General features: G+C 35.3%; 2 protein-coding genes across 2 annotated transcripts; both read left to right on the plus strand.

The window, feature by feature from the left end:
* The first annotated feature begins 148 nt into the window (after positions 1-148).
* On the plus strand, positions 149-13,395 carry hs2st1a (heparan sulfate 2-O-sulfotransferase 1a). Its single transcript, XM_084412361.1, has 7 exons — positions 149-576; positions 8,868-9,100; positions 9,436-9,521; positions 9,924-10,062; positions 11,518-11,615; positions 11,697-11,854; positions 11,937-13,395. Exons 1-7 carry the CDS (start codon positions 453-455, stop codon positions 12,161-12,163), a joined length of 1,065 nt encoding a protein of 354 aa, XP_084268487.1. The 5' UTR covers positions 149-452; the 3' UTR covers positions 12,164-13,395.
* lmo4 (LIM domain only 4) lies at positions 12,844-20,494 on the plus strand (the record flags this gene model as incomplete). Its single annotated transcript, XM_084412048.1, has 4 exons — positions 12,844-12,931; positions 17,917-18,169; positions 18,970-19,066; positions 19,195-20,494. 4 exons carry the CDS (start codon positions 12,844-12,846, stop codon positions 19,357-19,359), a joined length of 603 nt encoding a protein of 200 aa, XP_084268174.1. The 3' UTR covers positions 19,360-20,494.
* Between the last annotated feature and the right edge of the window lie 521 nt (positions 20,495-21,015).

The raw sequence follows: 21,015 nt of genomic DNA on the forward strand, positions 1-21,015 counted from the left end.
AATATTTAATTGAAAATATCTGCATGTATACACGATTAGGTATATGTAAATATACCAGTATATTATAGGTAAATATGACGTGTTGTTGAGGAGTGAAGTGAGATTCTCCAGAGCGACAGCTGACCGCCTGACGTCAAACGCACCCGGCGATTGCGCATGCGCACTAACACGTGCCTTTACTTCCCCAGGATTTAACAACAACTGAACGTACACTACAGCTGCTACTCAAGTACGGTAGAGTCTGAGCTGTTCTGATTCATGCAGCAAAGTATACAATATAAGCCTAACCGTTTTTGTTGGGATAGTAAGCGTCCATTGTAGTGCAATTCGCTCTGTTTATGTTCGAGGACTGATTATGGGGATCATAAAATAACAGCACTGCTCGTTGCATCCATAGAACTGTGTCATAAAGTTCTCGGTCACGGTATGTCCTCCCTGTGCTGGATTTTTTGATGGGGCTTTTAAGGTTAAAGATGCCGCCGAAGTTTCAGCTCCTGGCTCTGTTGGCCTTCGCCATTGCGATGATCTTTTTGGAAAACCAAATTCAGAAGCTTGAGGAGTCACGGGGGAAGCTGGGTAAGAGTCTTTCCATGAAGTATTTTGAAATCATTTCTTGATTAAAAATCAGCGTAGTCTGTCGTATTGCTCCAATTTGTTAACATGATCATTAAGCAACTTTATGAATGTGTGATTTGTGTCCTCAGTACTGTTTTGAGGGAGGTAATGGGCATTCGTGGGTATGTTTGGACTACATGGTCCATCATGTCTCAGGCAGCAGCTGCATTTTCATTCAAGCAAGCTCCAATATCAGTTTTGACTCACCTAGTTGTGCAATGGATATTTTCCTACGTCAGTATGAAGACTGTATCTGTTGACTTGCGCTATTGAACTACTGCATCAGAACAGATTCTAAGGACTGGGACAACACAGGCTATTAATCAACTGAAGAAAATACAAGCAACATTTTTTTTTTGGATTAATCTATTCAACATGTTTGGCAGGATTCTCCTGCTAGACTTACTGTGTGTTTTTTCCTTGCCCGTCACTCAATATGGGTCAGATATAACACTGTCCGATATAACAACATGACAGCACTATTTAATTATTATAAATATTGACAATGAATGAATTCATTGAGACTACATGGTGCTTTCAAACTGATTTCACCATCTTGTCACAAAAGCCAGAAGAGCTTACATAAAATCACCATAAATGCATATTAAATCCAATAGCCCTTTAGTTTTTCTGGTGTGTCTTGTTATTAACAGGACCTCCGTAAAATGAGTGGAATTCAAAAGAAATGAATTAAATTAACCAAAATTGACAGTAAAAATGTGTTACTAAAGATATATAAAATGTACAGCACAGCTATTTAAAAAAAAAAAAAAAAAAAATTCTGAGCTGCAAATCAGTATATTAGAATGATTTCTGAAGGATCATGTGACACTGAAGACTGGAGTAATGATGCTGAAAATTCAGCTTTACCATCACAGGAATAAATTACATTTTAAAATATATTAAAATAGAAAACAGCTATTTAAATTGATATAATATTTCACAATATTATTCTTTAAAGAAATGCAGCCTTGGTGAGCATTAGAGACTTCTTTCAAAAACATTAAAACTAGGGCTGCACGATATTGAAGAAAAATGCGATATCCCATTAAATAATGCGATATGCGATACGATAATGCTTAAAGTGTGTAAAATAAACTAAATTTATCTAAAATGATATAACCTACATACGTGTTTCGTGACAAGAAAACATCCCTACAACTTCTGAAAGTGAACCGCAGTGTTTTACTGTAGCAAGAAGCATCAGTGTAAACCACAGGGTTTAGGGTTTCAGGTTATCCTACATTAGGGTTATTTAACAACAGAAACTGACTAATCAAATGTAAAAATAAAACACTGCTTAGTTTTCACTGTATGAGTTAAATATATACTCATTCCTATTAAAGCTGCAAAAGTTATTCAGCCAAGAACAGTGAGTGATTTTCTCTTTGTCTTTTGTTCATGACCTACAGTTATTGCAAGCTGTTGCGATATGCATATGCGATATTTCGATAATTTCAATGTGCCCTAATTAAAACCATTAACCTAAAAAATTTGAATTGTATTGTATGTGACAGAGCTTGCACAGCATGGCTGTGTGTGTCACAGAAAATATAGACGTTTGCGCTTAATAAGAAGAATATCGTTTTTACCTCACAAGAGCTGAGTGAGATGGTGAAGCGCTTGAAATATAGACGAGGATCTTCAGGATGAAGACTGATTTTGATTTTGGCAGATTTATTAAAAATGTTATAATGTATTTATAAATAGTTGACGATGTTGTGCAAAATTATCTACAATGTTTTCTCCTCATTACAACTAATGGATTGAAAATAACAAGATCAGTTATTTTAAAATCTGTGAAGTACACTTGTCAATACTGGGCTTTTGTATTTTGGTTGAGTGCTTCTGTAATTCCAAACACAGGCCACATGTCTAACTAGCGAGACATGTCAAACGCACATAGAGCGATCGGATATGGGCTATATTTCATGTCCTGTACAGGCTATTCTGAATGCTACACCAGTCTGACTGTAACACGTCACTTCTGCATCGTCATATCTGTTTCACAGCACCTTCTGTGATATATCTGTGCTATACTCAAGTTATTATAGGCTAATGCTTGCTTTGTTTGAATAAGCGATGTTCTTTCTACTAAAAATTGGCAAGCTGTTGTTTAGGTTAGCTGGTTCCCACCATCCACGCTGAGTTACATCAACCAACAGGTTTTTGCTCTATGAATAGTTATATGAGAGAGCCGTGAACAGGCAGAAAGGTGAGAGGAAGGTTTTCCATCTGGTTAGACCTGGAGAAAGCTGTCAGTCTTTGCACTGCATAAATGAATGATGTTTTTTAAACTGTCATCCTATCTTGTTTGACTGTGAACAAATGGGTTCTTTAGTACATATCAAGTGTGAACTGATATATGTGCCTCAAAATTTCAGGAGTGTTTTCGGACTATTTTTCATGCGTCACATCGATTTGAAATGTTGATTTATTATCTTTCCGTTTTTCTCTAATGGTGGCAGCTGACATTCACTTTCACAGTTCATCAGCATCGGAAAAGTTATTTGATATCTAACCTGATAGCAGTTTGTCTCCATTTGCTAATGGAAGTTCTGGGATTCCCTTTAAACAAGCTTCAAATTGGTTTTGTTTTTAGCCCTGATGAGGCTGTGAAAGAACATAAGCCCATGTCTTATAGCTTGGCACCAACACATTGACTATTGTACATTTTTAGATCCAAAATAGCCATGTGTTTATGAAGCTTAAAGACTTTGAAAGCACCGTTAGTTATAGGTTTCAGAGCCAGTGGATGACATAAACTAAACAAATACTTATTGTAGTCTTTATACATACTAAAAATGTATGTAAAATTTAAAAGTGTATGTTTATGATAATGTTTCATTTATTTATCAAACTAATAAATATTATATATAAAGTAATCATATATATATATACTGCCGTTCTTATGCTGATCAAGTTTCTGTATTTGATCAAAAATTAAGTAAAAACAGTAATAATGTGACTAATAATGTGTTTTCTATTTGAATAAATATGCTGTTAAAATGCTATTCATTTCTATGATGGATAAGCTGAATTTTCAGCATCATTACTCTAGTCTTCATTGTCACATGATTGTTCAGAAATCATTCTGATTTGGTGCTCAGGAAACATTTCTTCTTATTACTAATTGAAAACAGTTGTGCTGCTTAATATTTTTGTGGAAACCGTGATACATTTTTTTTTTGTATTCGTATACATGTCTTTAGTGTCAATCAATTTAATGCATCCTTCCTGAATAAAAGTATAAGTTTCTTTTAAAATGAAAAATCTTTCCTAAACCAAATATGTGTCACATTGAGTTTTGTCAGGGTTACAAGTTGTTGCATACATTTTTCTAATACCTCTAGATGTAAATTGTAAAAAATTCATTTTATGAGTCAACTGAAAGACAAATCAATGCCGTTTAGTCTACATGTGATGATGATAATTTCAACCTAATGGTCAAACAAACTGAAAAATTTGTAGTAATGTGCTCACACTTTATACTAATCTTACTTATGCCTAGCAAATCTCACTAAGTATAACCAGATGGTACATAACCTGGGGCAGATTATAAACTTAATGCTTTACTAACTATTTACTAAAACTTCAAAGCCCCCTTGAATACCAGAGGCATACATCTGCCTGCATTTCTTAGTCGATTTTTATGGCCTCTTTGTACACAGGACATACTTCATGTCTGTTTTTCTTTTGTACTTAAGAGTGCTTTCACACTAGCACTTTTAGTGCGCATGCACCCCGGGTTCGATTGACGTCAGAGTTCGGTACATTTGCATGATGTGCTTGTGAATGCTGCTGTACTATTACGGATGAACCGTACCCCGAATCCGCATAATAGATACAATACGTGGGCAGTATTAGCTGTTAGAGTGTGCATCGATCTGCTCTTCGGATTCTGACCGGAAATAGTAGACCATCCGGGTATCTTTGGAACACTATTTTCAACATACTACGATTTGGGATGTAGTAATTCTATTTTCGAATACTATTAGGATGGATAGTATGCGAATTGGGGCATACACTGCGTATTTCTCTCACGCAGCCTTTACTCTACCAAGGCTGTAAATGTTGCTGTGGCATGATAATGTCACTTTCTTCATGCTTGAACATAAAAATGACCCCACAGTGACCTCCATGTTGTAGAGACTCTCAGAGGGAAATCTGACTGGATTTATTTAGTTCTATCTAAGGAAAGACTGTAACCTGATTTGAAGTAGCCTATTGAAAAGACATCAGTCAGAGTATAACTCGTCAGGTTTGGCAGCTGACTGCCATAAATCCTCCTCCCCTCCTGAGCAGCTTGACACTTGTAGATATTAAATTTCATTCGCTCGTCTTATTATTTTTGACCTTTACTGGAACAAGACACTCAGATTTTGCACTGTCATTTCACATCATGAATTGTATTAGATCTTTGTATTGTCTCTAAATGTGTAAGTGGGTCAGTGACAAAAAAGCAAACAATATTTTTGATTTAAAAAAGTTTTAAATATCGTTGCTTACACATGTAATATTTTTATATGATTTTTTTTTAAGCTTTTGACAAAAGTTTACATTTTAATGAATAATAATTCCCCCCCACAAATATCATGAATCATTATGTCCCCGATAAAATACCAAATATAAATCATTTAGAATTTATAAACATAATCATCTTAGTAGAGATGTATTCAAGACATTGTGAATTGCATTGCATTGCATTGTTTTTGAGTATTGGGTTTGTTACATATTTATTACTTTTCTTAGGGAAAGTGTAAATGTGAATTGCTCGAAAAACACTACAGCAACTGCAAAAATTCATTTTAAGTAATGTTTTCAGGGTTTTAAAACAGTAAGATTTAATAAGTTACTTGTGAAGATGTGCATATTAGAGAAGGCGGTGTGTGAAGGCCAATAGAAGTGAATGTCTACAGTCATAGCATCAGTTACACACAGTCAGCCTGAGGGCCCTCTTGCCGCCTGTCTGGTTTTAAATGAGCGCTTTCATTCAGCATAAAGCAGTTTGTGTGTCCATCATGTAGGAAATAGGCAATGGTTCAGGGTGTTTTTCTCATTAACGTGCAATTAAATTATTACATTAGGCTGGGTATTGCACCCGTAATGAGATGGTGAAACAGTCACGTCTACCCATAAATGCTTGAACCCTGACGACTCTTTTACCTCAGAGTCAAACATTTTCCATTACAGCTCAGCACACACAAAAACAAGTAAAAAAAAAAGTAGGTCAGAGGCAAATTTCTTATTCTCTAGGTTTAGTCTTTGTTTTTTTCCTCACAATTTTAAAATAACAAAATGCTTTTTGCATGAGTGACAAGATATTCTCTGTTGTCGTGGGAGAGTCTGACATCATAATATGGCGTAGAAACAGTTGTTGACATGGGCGATGCCAGTTGTCCACATGTGATGGTTAGAGACTCGAGAGCAGGTGGAGCTGAGCGGGAATGTGCCGTGGTTGGCTTGACATCGTCACCTCAGGGTAGCAGCTGCCCGTTCCCCATCTCACATTCACACACTTCTGTCACCGTGTCGTGTATACTGTCAAAAGTTCTATCTCGAGATCTCACGAGGATTACAAGGCCATAGGACCTTTCTGTTTCAACCTCTACATTTTGTTCATGAATTCACTGTACTTTGCATTACTCTAATAGCACCAAGGCTGCATTTATTTGATAAAAAATTCTGTAAAAAACGTAATATTGTGAATATTATTACAATTTAAAATAAATGTTGTCTATTTGAATATATTTAGAAATGTACTTTATTCCTGTGATGGATTTTCAGCTTCATTACTCCACAGGGTTCCCACGGGTCCTTGAAATCCTTGAAAGTTTGTGAATCTGAAAAAATGTTTTCAAGGCCCTGGAAAGTTTTTGAAAATAAACATACATAGAGACAGGTGCTTGAAAGTGCTTGAATTTATTTTGTGCAAGAAGTTTTCTGGAAATAATTCCATATTCACTCCAGTCCCCTAATGTGTTATTTCGCCAACACTTCATGGCCTTTGCATACTAGCTTGCTTGATTTACACTAGTTAAGCGCATTTACGCGTTACGTTACCAGGGTTTTTCCTGCAAAGAGAATTATGAGGCGGCCGCCTCAGTCAAATTTTGTGCCGCCTCCGGCTCTCGACAATAAAAAAATAACTAGGGAATCACCGAAACCGTGAGGATGATTCTGTTTTATTTCATTTAAAGCAAGTGGTGATTGATAGCCTATAGTTGATAATAATATAGGCCTACCTAATGTACTGACGGTAACAATGTTGCGCTGTTGAGGCTCGCGCAGTCATTTATAACATATTATATATATAGCCTAGGCTACACGCGACCAGAGAGCTGTTTGCCTGAATGCCATCAAGATTGAAACAGAGACTGATTTCATAACAGTTCAATAAACAAATAGTTAAAATTAAGTCACTTACATTTTAGACACAATGACTGTTTTTGTTCTGTTTCAGCAGCGAAAATAGTTCCAAACAAAGATCACAGCAGAACCATAGCGCATGCAACACTTGTTGCATTACTGAATGATTCAGCATTTTGAACGAATCGGTTGAGTCAAAGATTCAATTACCCATTCATAAACTGCCTCATTCTGAATAAATCAGCCATTTGAACGAATCGTTTGAATGAATGACTCAATGACTCGCTCATTAAGACGGTCGCCTGCCGCCTCCTACTAGCGGTTTAGTTTCATAAAGTATCATTCTTTTCAACATTCCTTATTTGTATATTCAAAAATATTTAAAATAATCTAATTTAATACAGTTATAATTTTTCAATGTAAATTATTTAATTTGATTGGCAACAGCCTAGTGTCTTATTATTTTAATTGAATATATTGATCAAATTTAAGAATTTGAAATGAAAGATGGAGCATACATTTAATAAAATTAGGGGAAAAAATGCCCTTTATAAAAGGTACAAAAAATTTGTGTATTCAAACAGTAATGTAATGAAAGATTGAAACAACAATGAAATTAAACAATTTAAGTTTGAAGGGAGTAAAGCCTCTGTTTAGGCTATTAAGGAATTATGTAATTTTGCCAAAAGAAGAACTTTTATTTTAAATAAATGTTCACTTTAAATCAGCCTACTTCAGTGTGACATGTTACCATACTATCATGCTTAACACTGAAAATTTGAATAATTGTAATGTGATGATCAGATGCAGATATCTAAATCAAAGAATATGGGCGGTTTTGCGGGTGGATTATCTATTTTTAACAGTGGATTCGGGTGACTCAAAGTGCACCAGATTAATGAATTTATCTTTAAAATGTACAAAATTTTCTTACGGGGGGGCATGCCCCCGGACCCCCCTAGAGGTACCAAGCTCCACCCACTAAAACAATGTGGGAAACACAATAGGCTATATGATGATCTACAAAAAATAAAAATTGTATTATCTTATTATTAAAATACATTATTAGGATTTTACCACATCCGCCTCATTTTGAGCCAGGAAAAACCCTGAGTTATGTTAAGTGTTTCCCGCATGAGGTACTTTGTGTTGTAAGTTGCCATGAAGTTCACGTGCGCATGAAACTATGATGGTACCTCATCGTTTGTTGGACACAACAAATGTGTCCCCTCATTAAGTCCTTGAATTTGAGGGTATTGGACCTGGAAAGTCCTTGAAAGGTCCTTGAATTTGAAGTCAACCAAGGTGTGGGAACCCTGACTCCAGTCTTCGGTGTCACATGATCCTTCAGAAATCATTCAGTGCTGATTTGCTGTTCAAGAAACATTGAACAATGTTGTCAATGATTATTGTCAATGTTGAAAACAGTTGTTGCTGCTTAACATTTTTAAGTGTTACTGTATATAATATATAAAAAGATAAAAATATATGTAAAAAATAATACAGTATATAAATAGACCGTTCTGGACCGTTCTGGAAAATTAAGTGTTCTTTTACCTTTGTCAAAAAAATTTAATGTAAGAATACATAAGAATATTATCAAATGTGAATGCCTTACTAGTTGATTATATGTAGTATTATTATAATATAATTTTATAATTATTATGCATTGTGCAGAAATATAAAGACATATTTTCCTTTAGGATATAATTATTGATCTAGTATTCTTTACAGTTCTGTTCCCTCAACTTACAGTACTTGGAGTATTCCTGTATGAATCTGGTATATGGCAGGTTTATTTGCAGTATTTTGTTTAAATGAATTATGCAAAAACACATTAGGCTAAACACATTCGTTTAAATATCTCTCCCTATACTTTGCAGAACGAGCCATTGCCAGACATGAGGTACGAGAGATTGAGCAACGGCACATTCAAGAGGGGGCGAAGGAGGCCATGGTAAAGGAGGACGATTTGGTGGTGATCTACAACCGAGTGCCCAAAACAGCCAGTACCTCCTTCACCAACATCGCCTATGACCTGTGCAACAAGAACCACTACCATGTGCTGCACATCAATACCTCCAAAAACAATCCTGTCATGTCCCTTCAGGATCAGGTCAGTTTTGTATCATTTGTGCATGTTCACTGTTAGTGCCTCCCGCTTACAGCCATTCAAACAACAGATTATAATGCTGGAAGGATCCAAATGTTTACTCAAATTCTCCCAAACAGCTTCTAAATTACACAAAGCATTTGCTTAATAGAGCAATACAGCAGATGTTATGGTATGGTGCCTTTATGGGATCATGAGGCTTGAGGGGACTTAAAATGGGTACATTTCTGTCATGAATTTCTAAGAAGGTTGACCTTTTGAATTTTTTCTTCTTTTTTCAGAGCATGTTCTTAAAGTGATTTATTTTATTTTTTTAACATTATTTATTAATGTTTCAGGTACGGTTTGTAAAGAATGTGACATTATGGAAGGAGATGAAGCCTGCGTTCTACCACGGACATGTTTCCTTCCTGGATTTCACCAAGTGTGTATTATGTGCTCTCGTCGTTCCCTGTGCAAATTCCCTCAGTCTGTTGGGGTCATTGTATTGCATTGTACATCAATGAAGGATAAAAAAAAAAAGAAAAAAAAAAGTATCCTGCTGACTCCTGGTGGCTCTGAAAAGAATTGCAGCACGCTTCTAGCATCTGATTTTGAATGAAACAATCATATTGTTACTAGTTTCCTGTTTTCTAGGTCTCCCTGTATCTTTTACAAATCTTATCAAATTCACATACTTCTATGCACCTACATGCATAAAGTAAATATTTAATCATGCCGTGATGCCAAAAACATCTGTTAATCCGACTGTACTAATATAATGTATTTACTAGGAATTATACATGAAATACAGAGCTTGACAGCTCCTTTCCCCTCCCTTCATCAGATTTGGAGTGAAGAAAAAGCCTGTTTACATAAATGTTATCCGGGACCCCATTGAGCGTCTCGTGTCTTACTACTATTTCTTGCGCTTTGGTGATGACTACAGACCTGGCCTACGACGCAGAAAGCAAGGAGACAAAAAGGTGAGTCTGTTTTTTTTTTGGGGTTTGGGAGTTCAAGTGTTAAAGTTGTTTTGTCTATTTTTAATTATTCTGAATTTCATGACTATAAGGTACTGAAGTTTAAGTCCACAAAACAAGTTATGGTGCTAGTAATTTTTTAAAATAAAATAATAGTAATATTATTATAAATATAATTATATTAATAATATTATCAATACATTAAATATTATTAACATTTAGATACTATTGATAATACATTTTATTAAAAATATTATTGAATTATAAAATTTGTTTATTATAAATTGATATTTTTTACAAAAGCTATGGTGTTAAAGAATATGATAAAATAATAATAATATTAATATATTATTAATAAATATAGTTAATATTAATGTTATTAATAAATAATATTTTAAAATATACTTTTATATTTATTACATAAGTATTATCTATTTATGTTATATAAAAAATTATAAATACCATTTAAAATAATATAAAGTTATAAAATATTTTTTGAATACAAAAAAATTAATTATATTCAGATGTGTGCTTTTAAACTTTTCTTTAACGCTGGCCCTGTTTTTTACTTGCCATATTAAGTGTGTTACTGTAACCATGATTTTTACCACAGTTGTTTGTTTTTTTTGTTTTTTGTTTTTGCTGTTGGTGTAGCAATGTTCAAGTTCAGGAAAGAAGGAGGCGGGAACCGGTGAACGTTCAACATAAACTTAAATCCCAAAAATAAACAAACAACAAAGCGAAAGTAAAGCGACAGCCCCTCATGGACGACTGCCGCATATAAACACAATAGAACAACATAAATGTCCTAGGCCTCATCCTTCACTGTCGTCACTCCTCCTTTTATCCTTCTGGAGCTCCTCTGTGGGACTGGAGACTGGTGTGGCTCATAGGTGACGCTCATTAAAGGCACACTATGCAAGATTTGCACCTTAATATAAAAGCTTCGAAATCATTTCGATGGTAAACGAACTCGAAGTAGGGCAAATCATCCCGATAGCAAAGCACATTGGGGGACGCTGCTGGCAAAACCAACAATGCAAGTTTGAGAGGTGGCGCCCCGACAAATCTCGCGAGAATCACGACTTGCTTTACGGCACGACGTCACATACATCAACAACATATGAAGCAGCCTCTATGGAAGACACTAGCACGCATTTCAGACGTGAATCATGGCAGAGTCGATGAAGAAAGCGCGGTTGGAAGAGTGCAGAGACGGCTCTGCGTGAGTGGTATTTACGACAGTAACGTTACATACAAGTACTCCACAGAGACTCTAGGAGTCGCTGTTTGAGAAAAACGGAAACTGCATAGTGTGCCTTTAACACTCGCTCTGTTCCCACGGCTCTCGGCCCCGCCCTGCTTGTCACAGCTGTCAATTGAGCTTAACTTTTTGTCTTATCAAATATTGAACCCAGAAAGTCTATTTGTAAACTGTATGATCTGCGTGTGTTTCAGACGTTTGATGAGTGTGTTGCTGCTGGAGGATCTGACTGTGCTCCAGAGAAACTGTGGCTTCAGATTCCCTTCTTCTGTGGTCATTACTCTGAGTGCTGGTAGGCCATTCAATGTCTTTATGCGTATTTCAGAATGCCACTTTTAGGACTCTTGTTACATCTTAATAATTATTTTTATAGGAACATTGGCAGCAAATGGGCTTTGGAGCAAGCCAAATACAACCTGGTGAATGAATATATGCTAGTTGGGGTGACAGAGGAGTTGGAAGACTTTGTTATGATGTTGGAGGCGGCGCTTCCTCGCTTTTTTAAGGGGGCCACAGAGCTCTTTCGGACAGGTATGATGCAATGTAAGTTCTTAAGTGAATATGTAAAACATTAAAACTAAAATGATCAACTTTTATTTGTCCATTTTTAAAGGGAAGAAATCGCACCTAAGGAAAACGAGTGAGAAGAAGCCACCCACTAAAGAGTCTATAGCCAGACTGCAGCAGTCAGACATCTGGAAAATGGAGAATGAGTTTTATGAGTTTGCACTAGAGCAATTCCAGTACGTTCGGGCTCACGCAGTGAGAGAAAAAGATGGAGAGCTTTACCTACTGGCACAGAACTTTTTCTACGAGAAAATCTACCCAAAGACTACCTGAGACCATAAACGCTGTATGCTGTGGTCGGAAACACTGGAGGAGGACACATTACATTGATATGTGTATTCTACCTGACTCTTCTCCATCTGGATATGTACATTTCAAACAGCTGAATCTAGTATGTGCCACAGGGAAGAGTCTTGTTCGTGTCATTATTCAAGACAACCACCACCTTTCTGCCATTTGGGTTTTATACAGGTGCTGTCACATTTCTTTCTTTGATCCTTATTTAATACATTAATGGTTATTGTTTTGATTTGTTTTTTACTTTTTGACCGATTGATGCTGTTTTGGGGCTTTTTACATCTTATTTTAAAGTGTAAAAAGAGTACAGATGACTACTAAACATTCTTGAAGTTCTTTATCAAGCTGAGAAAGTATAGTATTTTTTTCAGCATAGTAAAAGTGAGTACTTTTTCTTGGAATGTATTGGAAATACACAGATGTGATGTGGATGTATGTATTTTACGTTGTTAGCAGCATATATCTTGCCTTTAATATGGCAGATCAGATTTGTTTTGTTTTAAAATGTATCCACAATTGCTGTTTGCCATTTTTAAATCAGAACCTTCTGCCTGGGGTTCATCCCTGCAGTTTTTCAGCAATTTCAGAAAATATATTTTTATCTAATATGTATGTAAATACTGGTCATTACAGTTACAGTTGGACCAAAAATTTTAATGTGGGAGGATAAAGAATTTGAAGATAAAAACAAACACAAAAATGACGAGATCTGCATGTGGATCATTGTACTGTTACTGGTTCTTGGTAAGCAGCAAATTTGTGAAAAGATTTTACATATTTTATGACTGAATTATCAATTTGTTTTTTATACATATTGTTCAAACACACTTTATTTCAAAGAATTGTCAAGCCTCTCATGGCAAAATACCATTAGTTTGCTGCTTTATGATTTAAAGATCATAGACTTTAAATATGTTAATTGAACTGATTGAGACTGTGCCTTTTTTCCCCCTATGACACAGAGCTGTTATTACAGCCAGTGTAAATATGACTTGACATATCAGCGTGTAAAAAGGTGAGGAATTGTTCTGCAAGGTGAAATGTTGGTACAGTTGCATAGATTGCCATTATCAACATCAATGTGGAAATAGGCAACCATCATATGAAATTGCTTGCGTTGTTAATAGTACTACAAGAGTGGAACTGATGTCTTTTTGAAAATGGAAATTTGTCTCTCGAGTTTATTATACAATTTCAGTTTTTCTGTGTACATGATCTTTACTATCCACACGTTTGTGCATGAAATGGGTGTTGCATTGCACATTTCCCTCTAAAATCTCCAAGACAAAATATGAGTAGAACAATATGGTCTTTGTGACAAAGGATCACTTGCTACTTAAAAAAAAATTGTATTTTGAGGTTTTACTGGATCTTTTGAATGTTTTTAGATAATCAAAACCAATCTGTACTGTATATGAAACACTAGAGTAGCTATAGCTATCAGTTTCACTATCTTTCTTTCACAGTGCCACCATGTGAGCCTGTATTTGCTCTTATTCTTTTCTTTTCTTTTTTTTTCTTCATTTTAAATAAATGAGACTTCAGGAGCTTTGCTCTTTTCTGCTGACAATGTTGAGGTAGATTTAAAAACAGATTGATTTTGGATATGTCAGCTATAATAAAAAGAGCATGAGTTGTTCCGTTTTTTTCTTCTTCTCTGTTATCATAATTTTGATAAAATGGCACTCTGTTTCTATTAAAAACAAAAACAAAGGAGAAGCTAAAATATATGGAGGGCCATCAGAAGTAGTGCATTCATTATATGAGAAAATTATATTAGACTTCATTTGTTTATTTTTTAATATGCTTTGTCTTTTTTGTAACTAAAATCACAAATTAAACCTATGCTATTGTTCAAAAGTTTGGGATCGGTTCCATACATTTTTTTTTTTTTTTTTTTTTTAAAGAAGTCTCATGTGATAAAAAATGTGGTGAAAAATATAATCGTGAAATATTACAATTTATAAATGTAATTTATTGCTGTGATGGCAATGCTGAATTTTCTGCATCAGTCTTCAGTGTCACATGATCCTTCAGAAATCATTCTAATATGCCGATTTGCTGCTGAAGAGACATTTCTTATTACTATCCATGTTAAAAACAGTTGCTTAATATTTCTGTGGAAACCGTCTTACATTTTTTGCAGGATTATTTGATGAATAGAAAGTTTAAAAGAACAGCATTTATTTGAAATAGAAATATTTTGGAACATTATAAATGTCTTTTCTGTCACTTTTGATTCAATTCAATGCATCGCTCGTGAATATATTTCTTTAAAAAAGAAAAATCTCATCTTACTGACCCCAAACTTTTGAATGGTTCGGCATAACCATCATTCTGCTCAAGGCGTATGATGTTGTGGCGCTACTTAACACGTGAAAACAGACTAAGACAATCACATTCATGTTCACACTCAAGCAAATGTATTAAATGTGAAAGTGACATCGGTATCAAGGTCATCTTTAGATTCAAAGGCCAATATTTTTAATGCATCCTTGCTGAATGAAAGTATTAATTTCTTAAAAAAAAACTTACTGACCTCAAACTTTTGCACAGTGGTGTATGCATATCTTTTCTGAAGACCACCATAAACTTTCTTTGATCTAGAATAACTGTGTATGACCCAATGGTCTGTAACCTCTCTTCTTCCACAGAGGAGCTCACCGCTGACATGAACACACGAAATGTGCTCAAGAAGTGATGTGCACCAGTGCAATATCCCTGTTATCTCATCAGGGCACGTACAATTAATAAACATCAGAGGGGTGATATGCTTTTTGAGTCCATCTCAGTGGAAATGTAATCAGCAACACAATTAAAGCATTATTGAGTCATTCTTTCAATGGCATGGCCTAGATAATAGTGTAAATAATTAATTTTTCTATTAACTCGTTGTTGTCTCTTTAGCTTGTCTCTCTCAACACACTGGGAACAGATACCAGGCTGCCTTTCAGAGATATAATTTTTCTAATTAGCACTCAAATGAAGGGCTGTCTGTAGCCTCTGATGGTCATTGTTGGCGGGTTTTTACCTCCCCCCGGTTAGATCATGATGGGTGATTGAGCTGTCACAGCAACAAATAAAGGGCCTTTCAAACAATCCCTTTATGTGTTTGATCGACAGTCCAGCTTCCCTTCATTTTTAATGAACATCATAATTGTTGGCTATAGTCAGTGGGGAAAGGATACATTAATTAGAGGAAATTGTTTCGTTAAAATAACCAGCTAAAGTAGGCTAATGTAGTAGATTTGTTTGGAAATGTTCTTCTAATCACCAGGACAGAAACGCACATCATTGTCAAATGTTTCGCAGATTTAATTATTGAGCAATAATGAAAATCTTGTGCTATAAAGACATCGGCTGGTTCCGGCTCTAAATAATGAGGCCTCTGTCTCACGGTTTCCATCTGATGTTTATCTAACTGTATATGTTCCGACAGCTCACACTCTTTGTTAATGTGACTCCTGTGCTTTACCTGGAACATCACAACATGCCTCTGCTCAGTAAACAATTCAAGTAATGGAGAAAATTACTTATTTTTCCATTACGCCCCCTCTCCCACACACATTTCAAACTTTGCGCTCCGCCATTAGATCAACGACTGTGACCTCATTACATAAACATAATGATGGGGCAAAACCAACAATAAGGGCTGAAAAAAATAATAGCTCATGTACATTGATAATTACATTTGTGCTGAGGTTAGTCTGGCTTCATGCAAATTCATGTTCATTTGTCCATATGTCTCTTTTTACTGTAGGCTACCCTGTTACTTTTTTTTTTTTTTTTACATTTTATAGAAAAAAAAACAGTTAATTGATGAATTGTAAGTGACCTTGAAAATTGAATTGTTTTAACATCACGTGATATGTAATTTTACTGTAAATTACAGTGAAAAACAGTAAAAGGACATTCCCAGAAGTCCTTGCATGCAAAAAAATTATGATCAATAAGTTATGACAATTTTTTTTTACATTGCTTTAACTCATCAAAATAAGTTAAGCAATTAAAAAAAAATGTTATACAAGATTAAACTATTTTTTTTAAAGTCAGTTTAATGTAATTTAAGTTGAAATGACTTAAACATCCAAGTTGATTGAACTTAAAAATTTAAGGCAGCGACTTTTCATTTATTGTTTATTTCATTATAGTGTCATGTGTGTTGCCCTGATGGTGTGTTGTCGTTGTGTATGACTGTCTATATACGAGTATTGGCCATGTTTCTTGGACTGGCCACGTACAATGAACTGGAATTCATCATGTGGCTTTCTATTGTGCCACATGTTTTAACATAGGCCTACATGTTAAGGTAAAAAGCAGATCAAGTAGACTCCTATATTAACTTTAAATCTCAATAACATGTATGGTTAAAATTGTAAAATATACAGGCACCAATATGCCATCCCGTAACACCTAAAACATTGTCACTGTACTTTGACTGTGCATTTCTTTTTTTAGAATGTAAATTAAACAGGTTTTTATTTTTTTTATGGTAGTATAATGCACTTTTCTCATACAACAGATTGCAGTTTGCAGATATCAGCAGCAAACCTGAAGTTAGGTTTTAGTTCCTCAAAGCAAACAGCACATATATCAACACTAAGCTACTCTTAGTCTTTGTCTAGAGACTAATTCATCAGAGACTAATTTTCTGCATTGAATAGTGACATAATACACCATAATGAGTGACAGAAGCCAACAAACACAACCCTCTTTCCTCCCTCTCAGCTCCTACATCTCTGTTATCTAGAGAGTGCGCATGTTTGAATTAAGATAAACAGTTTTCCTTGGTTCCCATGACTACCACTTTTCAACCAAACTGCTTTGATTGTATTTAATCTGATGGTAATCATGGCTAAATGACAGACAGATGATAAGAAAGGCAGGATCCTTTTCTCACGGATGATTTTCTATTATCTCCCAATCAGACTGCTGTCAAGGTTTCTTTTCATAGTGATTTGGCCATGACGCTGTGTGTGTGTGCGCCGGTGTTGGGTGATTAAGGCTCCATTGTAAATGACTCCGAATAAGAAATGTGAGGCACTTCTTCTAAACTTAGTCACTTTGACAATTCTATTTCTGCGAGATAATTTTGTAATTTACTATTAGAATTTAAATAGTACATTACATATAGTCCAATGATGATCGACCCAATTCAATAATGCAGCGTTTAAATACTGCATCTGCTTCAGCGCGAGACCAAAATTTAAGTGACTGCTGATTGGCTGAAGCGCGCCTGACGTCAGCTCACGGATGTTTAAAGGGGATTGAAGTCTGGTAACCGTGCAGTGTAAACAGCGCCGTTAACTTACAATGCTCAGACCTCATGATGATATGCCAACGAGAGTTGGTTTAAATGTGAGTAAATGAAGTTTTATTCGTGACATTTCTTCTTCTTTTTTTTTTTTTTTTTGCCTAAAGACAAGATATGGTCCGGCGTCTGCGTCTATCCGAGCTGACAGACTGAACGCGACCCTCTGTTCTGTATTTATGCGCCTGTGAAATGATCTGGAAGTTGTGAAGCAGGTAAGTGTGCATGCTTGTGCCAAACAAGTATAAATGTGTGAACTTGTTTACTTTAAGAAGATCGTTTATCTGTCTGTGTCATACAGATAGAGGCCCATTGGTTAAATAAATGCATTGCCTACTTATCTACTGAATACAGTCTGTGTTTCTTGTGCAGTTTTATAATTGAAAAATCTGTTCAGTTTACATTCACTCTGTTCTAGGTAATGACCCATTTATTATGGTAAACACTGCTTGTAATACACAACCGCCTCATGTCAGAATGGGGGCCCTGGCATGGAAGAGGTGTGTTGGATGTGGATGCAAGATTTTGGACCGCTTCCTCCTGTTTGCTTTGGATGGATACTGGCACTGCCACTGTCTCAAGTGCTCCTGCTGCCAAGCCCAGCTGGCAGAAATTGGCTCATCGTGTTTCACAAAGCGTGGCTTGATCCTCTGCAAAAGTGACTATATAAGGTCAGACTACAGGAACAATACTTTATCTTCATCCTTAATAATTTACCATCTTTCGCATCCTGAGCAAACAAATGTACTAGATTAAATGAAAGCAGTTATTTTGTATGTCTAATATAGTCTTCTGTCACTGTAATAAATAAAATATGATAGACTTTAAAGGGATAGTTCACCCAAAAATGACAATTCTGTTATTTACTCACCCTGATGTCGTTCCAAACCTGTATCAGCTTCATTCTTCTGTGGAACACACAAGACAGTATTTTGAAGAATGTTGATAACCAAACAGTTTCGGTTACCATTGATTTTAATTGTATGGGCAAAAAATGCAATGGAAGTCAATGGGAACCGAAACTGTTTGGTTATCAACATTCTTCAAAACATCGTCTTTTGTGTTCCACAGAAGAATGAAATTCAAACAGGTGTGGAACGACATGAAAATTATGAATGTTCATTGTCATTTTGGGAACACATAATTTGAAAATACTTTAGTATAGTTTTTGTCCATACGATTCAAGTAAATGGGGGTCCAAAACAACACTGTACCCCATTGACTTTCCTTTTATGATATTGAAAAATAAAAATATCTTCCTTTTTGTTCCAAGTGGGGTGAGTAAATGATGCCAGAATTTCATTTTTGGGTGAACTATCCCTTTAAATTGGGAAACAAAGTGGGCAAAAGTTCAAACAGGAATGTAATAAGTAGGTTTAAAAGCTGTAAATGGCTTTCTGTGTTTGTGAAATAGGGAAAAAAGACTAATGACTTGCTTATTAAATAACATCTGTGATGATATTCACTACAGATTATTTGGTAACAGCGGAGCCTGCAGGACTTGCAGCAAGTCTATCCCAGCAAATGAAATGGTTATGCGAGCACAGGGCAATGTTTTCCATGTCAAGGTAATTTACTCTATTAAACTGACCTATTTAAATACAGTTCATTCATGAATTATCTACATTTTGAAGTGTGTTTTGGGGGTGCCTTGTAATATGTTTTCTTCATTGAATTTCTTTCTTTGCTCTTGTAGTGTTTTGTATGCTCTATCTGCCATAACCAGCTACTACCTGGTGACCGCTTTCACTATGCGAATGGAAAACTGTACTGTGAACGGGACAGGCCAACAGCTTGTGTGCACAGAAACGACCACTTGGATTTACTCAGGGAGCACAACATATCCGAACAGAAGTCCTGAGCTCATCTTTTTGCTGAGCTCTGAGAAAGAGACACTAATGGAGCTCCTAGTTTCATATTCAAGACCTCATATAACCCAGTAGTTGCTTTGTCAGCTACAGTCTATTTTGTGAAGGTCTAATATTGTGGAAATTCAACGTATATGGTAATATCTGGCGGTTGAAATGAGGTTAACCATTGGAGCTATAAAGCAATTTCAGCGAGCATCCTTGCGTATCGTAATCAATTATGAATTGGTTTTGCACAGAATGACCTTTCTTATATGTTGTGGACCTGCAGTTTAGTTTTGGTGTTTGTTAGTTTTGAAATAGTCTTCACTTTCAGGCAGTGAAAACACACCATCCTCCACTGGTGAGTGAGTGACGTTTATCTTTTGGTAATGATAAGGATATTCTTCCTGGTCTGCATTTACATCACTGCAATTAACCTGTCCATAAATCAATTCTAGCAGCATCCAGAGAGCCCATGTACTCTGTATCTTTTAAAACAGCAATCCAGATGATCTCTTGGAGAGCATAATTTTTTTTTGTTTGTTTGTTTTTTAAATTAATTTTAAGCTTGCTATAAAGTACCAATCTTTAAAGTGTGTTGTGCTTTGTTCAGAATAATTAAAAACCTTAAACTCCTTTAAGGATCTCTTCAGAGCTGTGTTTTAAGTTACTTGTATGATTCATTTTAAATGGTTTCTACATAATTGACAGAATTCATGGAGAACACCACCCTCTGTTGGCTGAAGTGAAATTCTGTAACTTAAGAAATGCCTGTAAATAAGCCTTTGTTAAAAGATAAGAGCATTTTCCAGTAAAAGCAACCATTAACATGATAGCTATGTGCAGGATTAATCCATTAAATTATGCATTCAGTTCACCATTCCATCATGTCCTTATCTGTAATTATTGTAATATGGATATTTTTGTGACTCATGCAGCCTAGAAGAATGATTGATGTACTTCTGTATGCTTCTGCCTTCTTAACCAGTCTGACTATCAGTCCATATTTCTGATGAGTATTATTGATTCATTATTCTGTAGTAAGGATTTGTCCTTTAAATTAGTTTATATGTTCTGCCATAAACTAAAATACATTGGATGCTACTATAAAATTGAAGCATTATAAATAAAAGTTGCTGCTCCTGCATATAGTAAATCTGAATATAATGTCATTAATTTACCTATCAAAAAAATAATAAAATAATAATACAGAATGTTGTTCATGCACCTAAAAAATAAATCACAAAGGAATGAGTTGCATTGCTTTAAAAGCATAAGTCCTTAAAGAATAAGTCCTAATAAAAGAATGTGGCCCTGCCTTACAGAATCACAATATAATGACGGTTGTGCTACTTCTATAGAGTCTCTATGCAATAAGTATTGTGTTATGTCAAATAAATATTTTAAGGAGTCTAAATCTTACAGATTTTAATCTAAGTCTAACACATATTTGAAGACACCCCCACCCAACATAATTTTGTAATTCCAGAAGTCTCAAGAACTGTAAGTTCTTGAATAATAAAAATCGTTATTGAGGGTGAAAAACGTTGAAAAACAAATAAGATTACTTGAAAAAAAATGTGTGCATTTTAATTTATTTTAATATTTAAATTTTAATATTTAAATTATTTAAAGTCACCCTGGTGCCCAAGTTAAGAATCACTGAT

The sequence above is a fragment of the Rutilus rutilus genome, assembly GCF_951802725.1.
Source record: "Rutilus rutilus genome assembly, chromosome: 6".
In the NCBI taxonomy this organism is placed as follows: domain Eukaryota; kingdom Metazoa; phylum Chordata; class Actinopteri; order Cypriniformes; family Leuciscidae; genus Rutilus; species Rutilus rutilus.

Excerpts from the sequence above, each read along its gene's own strand:
- hs2st1a (XM_084412361.1), top strand. The coding sequence starts at position 453 with ATGGGGCTTTTAAGGTTAAAGATGCCGCCGAAGTTTCAGCTCCTGGCT. Across the intron at positions 10,063-11,517 it reads GAAAGCAAGGAGACAAAAAG|ACGTTTGATGAGTGTGTTGC; the intron begins GTGAGTCTGTTT and ends CGTGTGTTTCAG. Across the intron at positions 11,855-11,936 it reads CACAGAGCTCTTTCGGACAG|GGAAGAAATCGCACCTAAGG; the intron begins GTATGATGCAAT and ends CCATTTTTAAAG.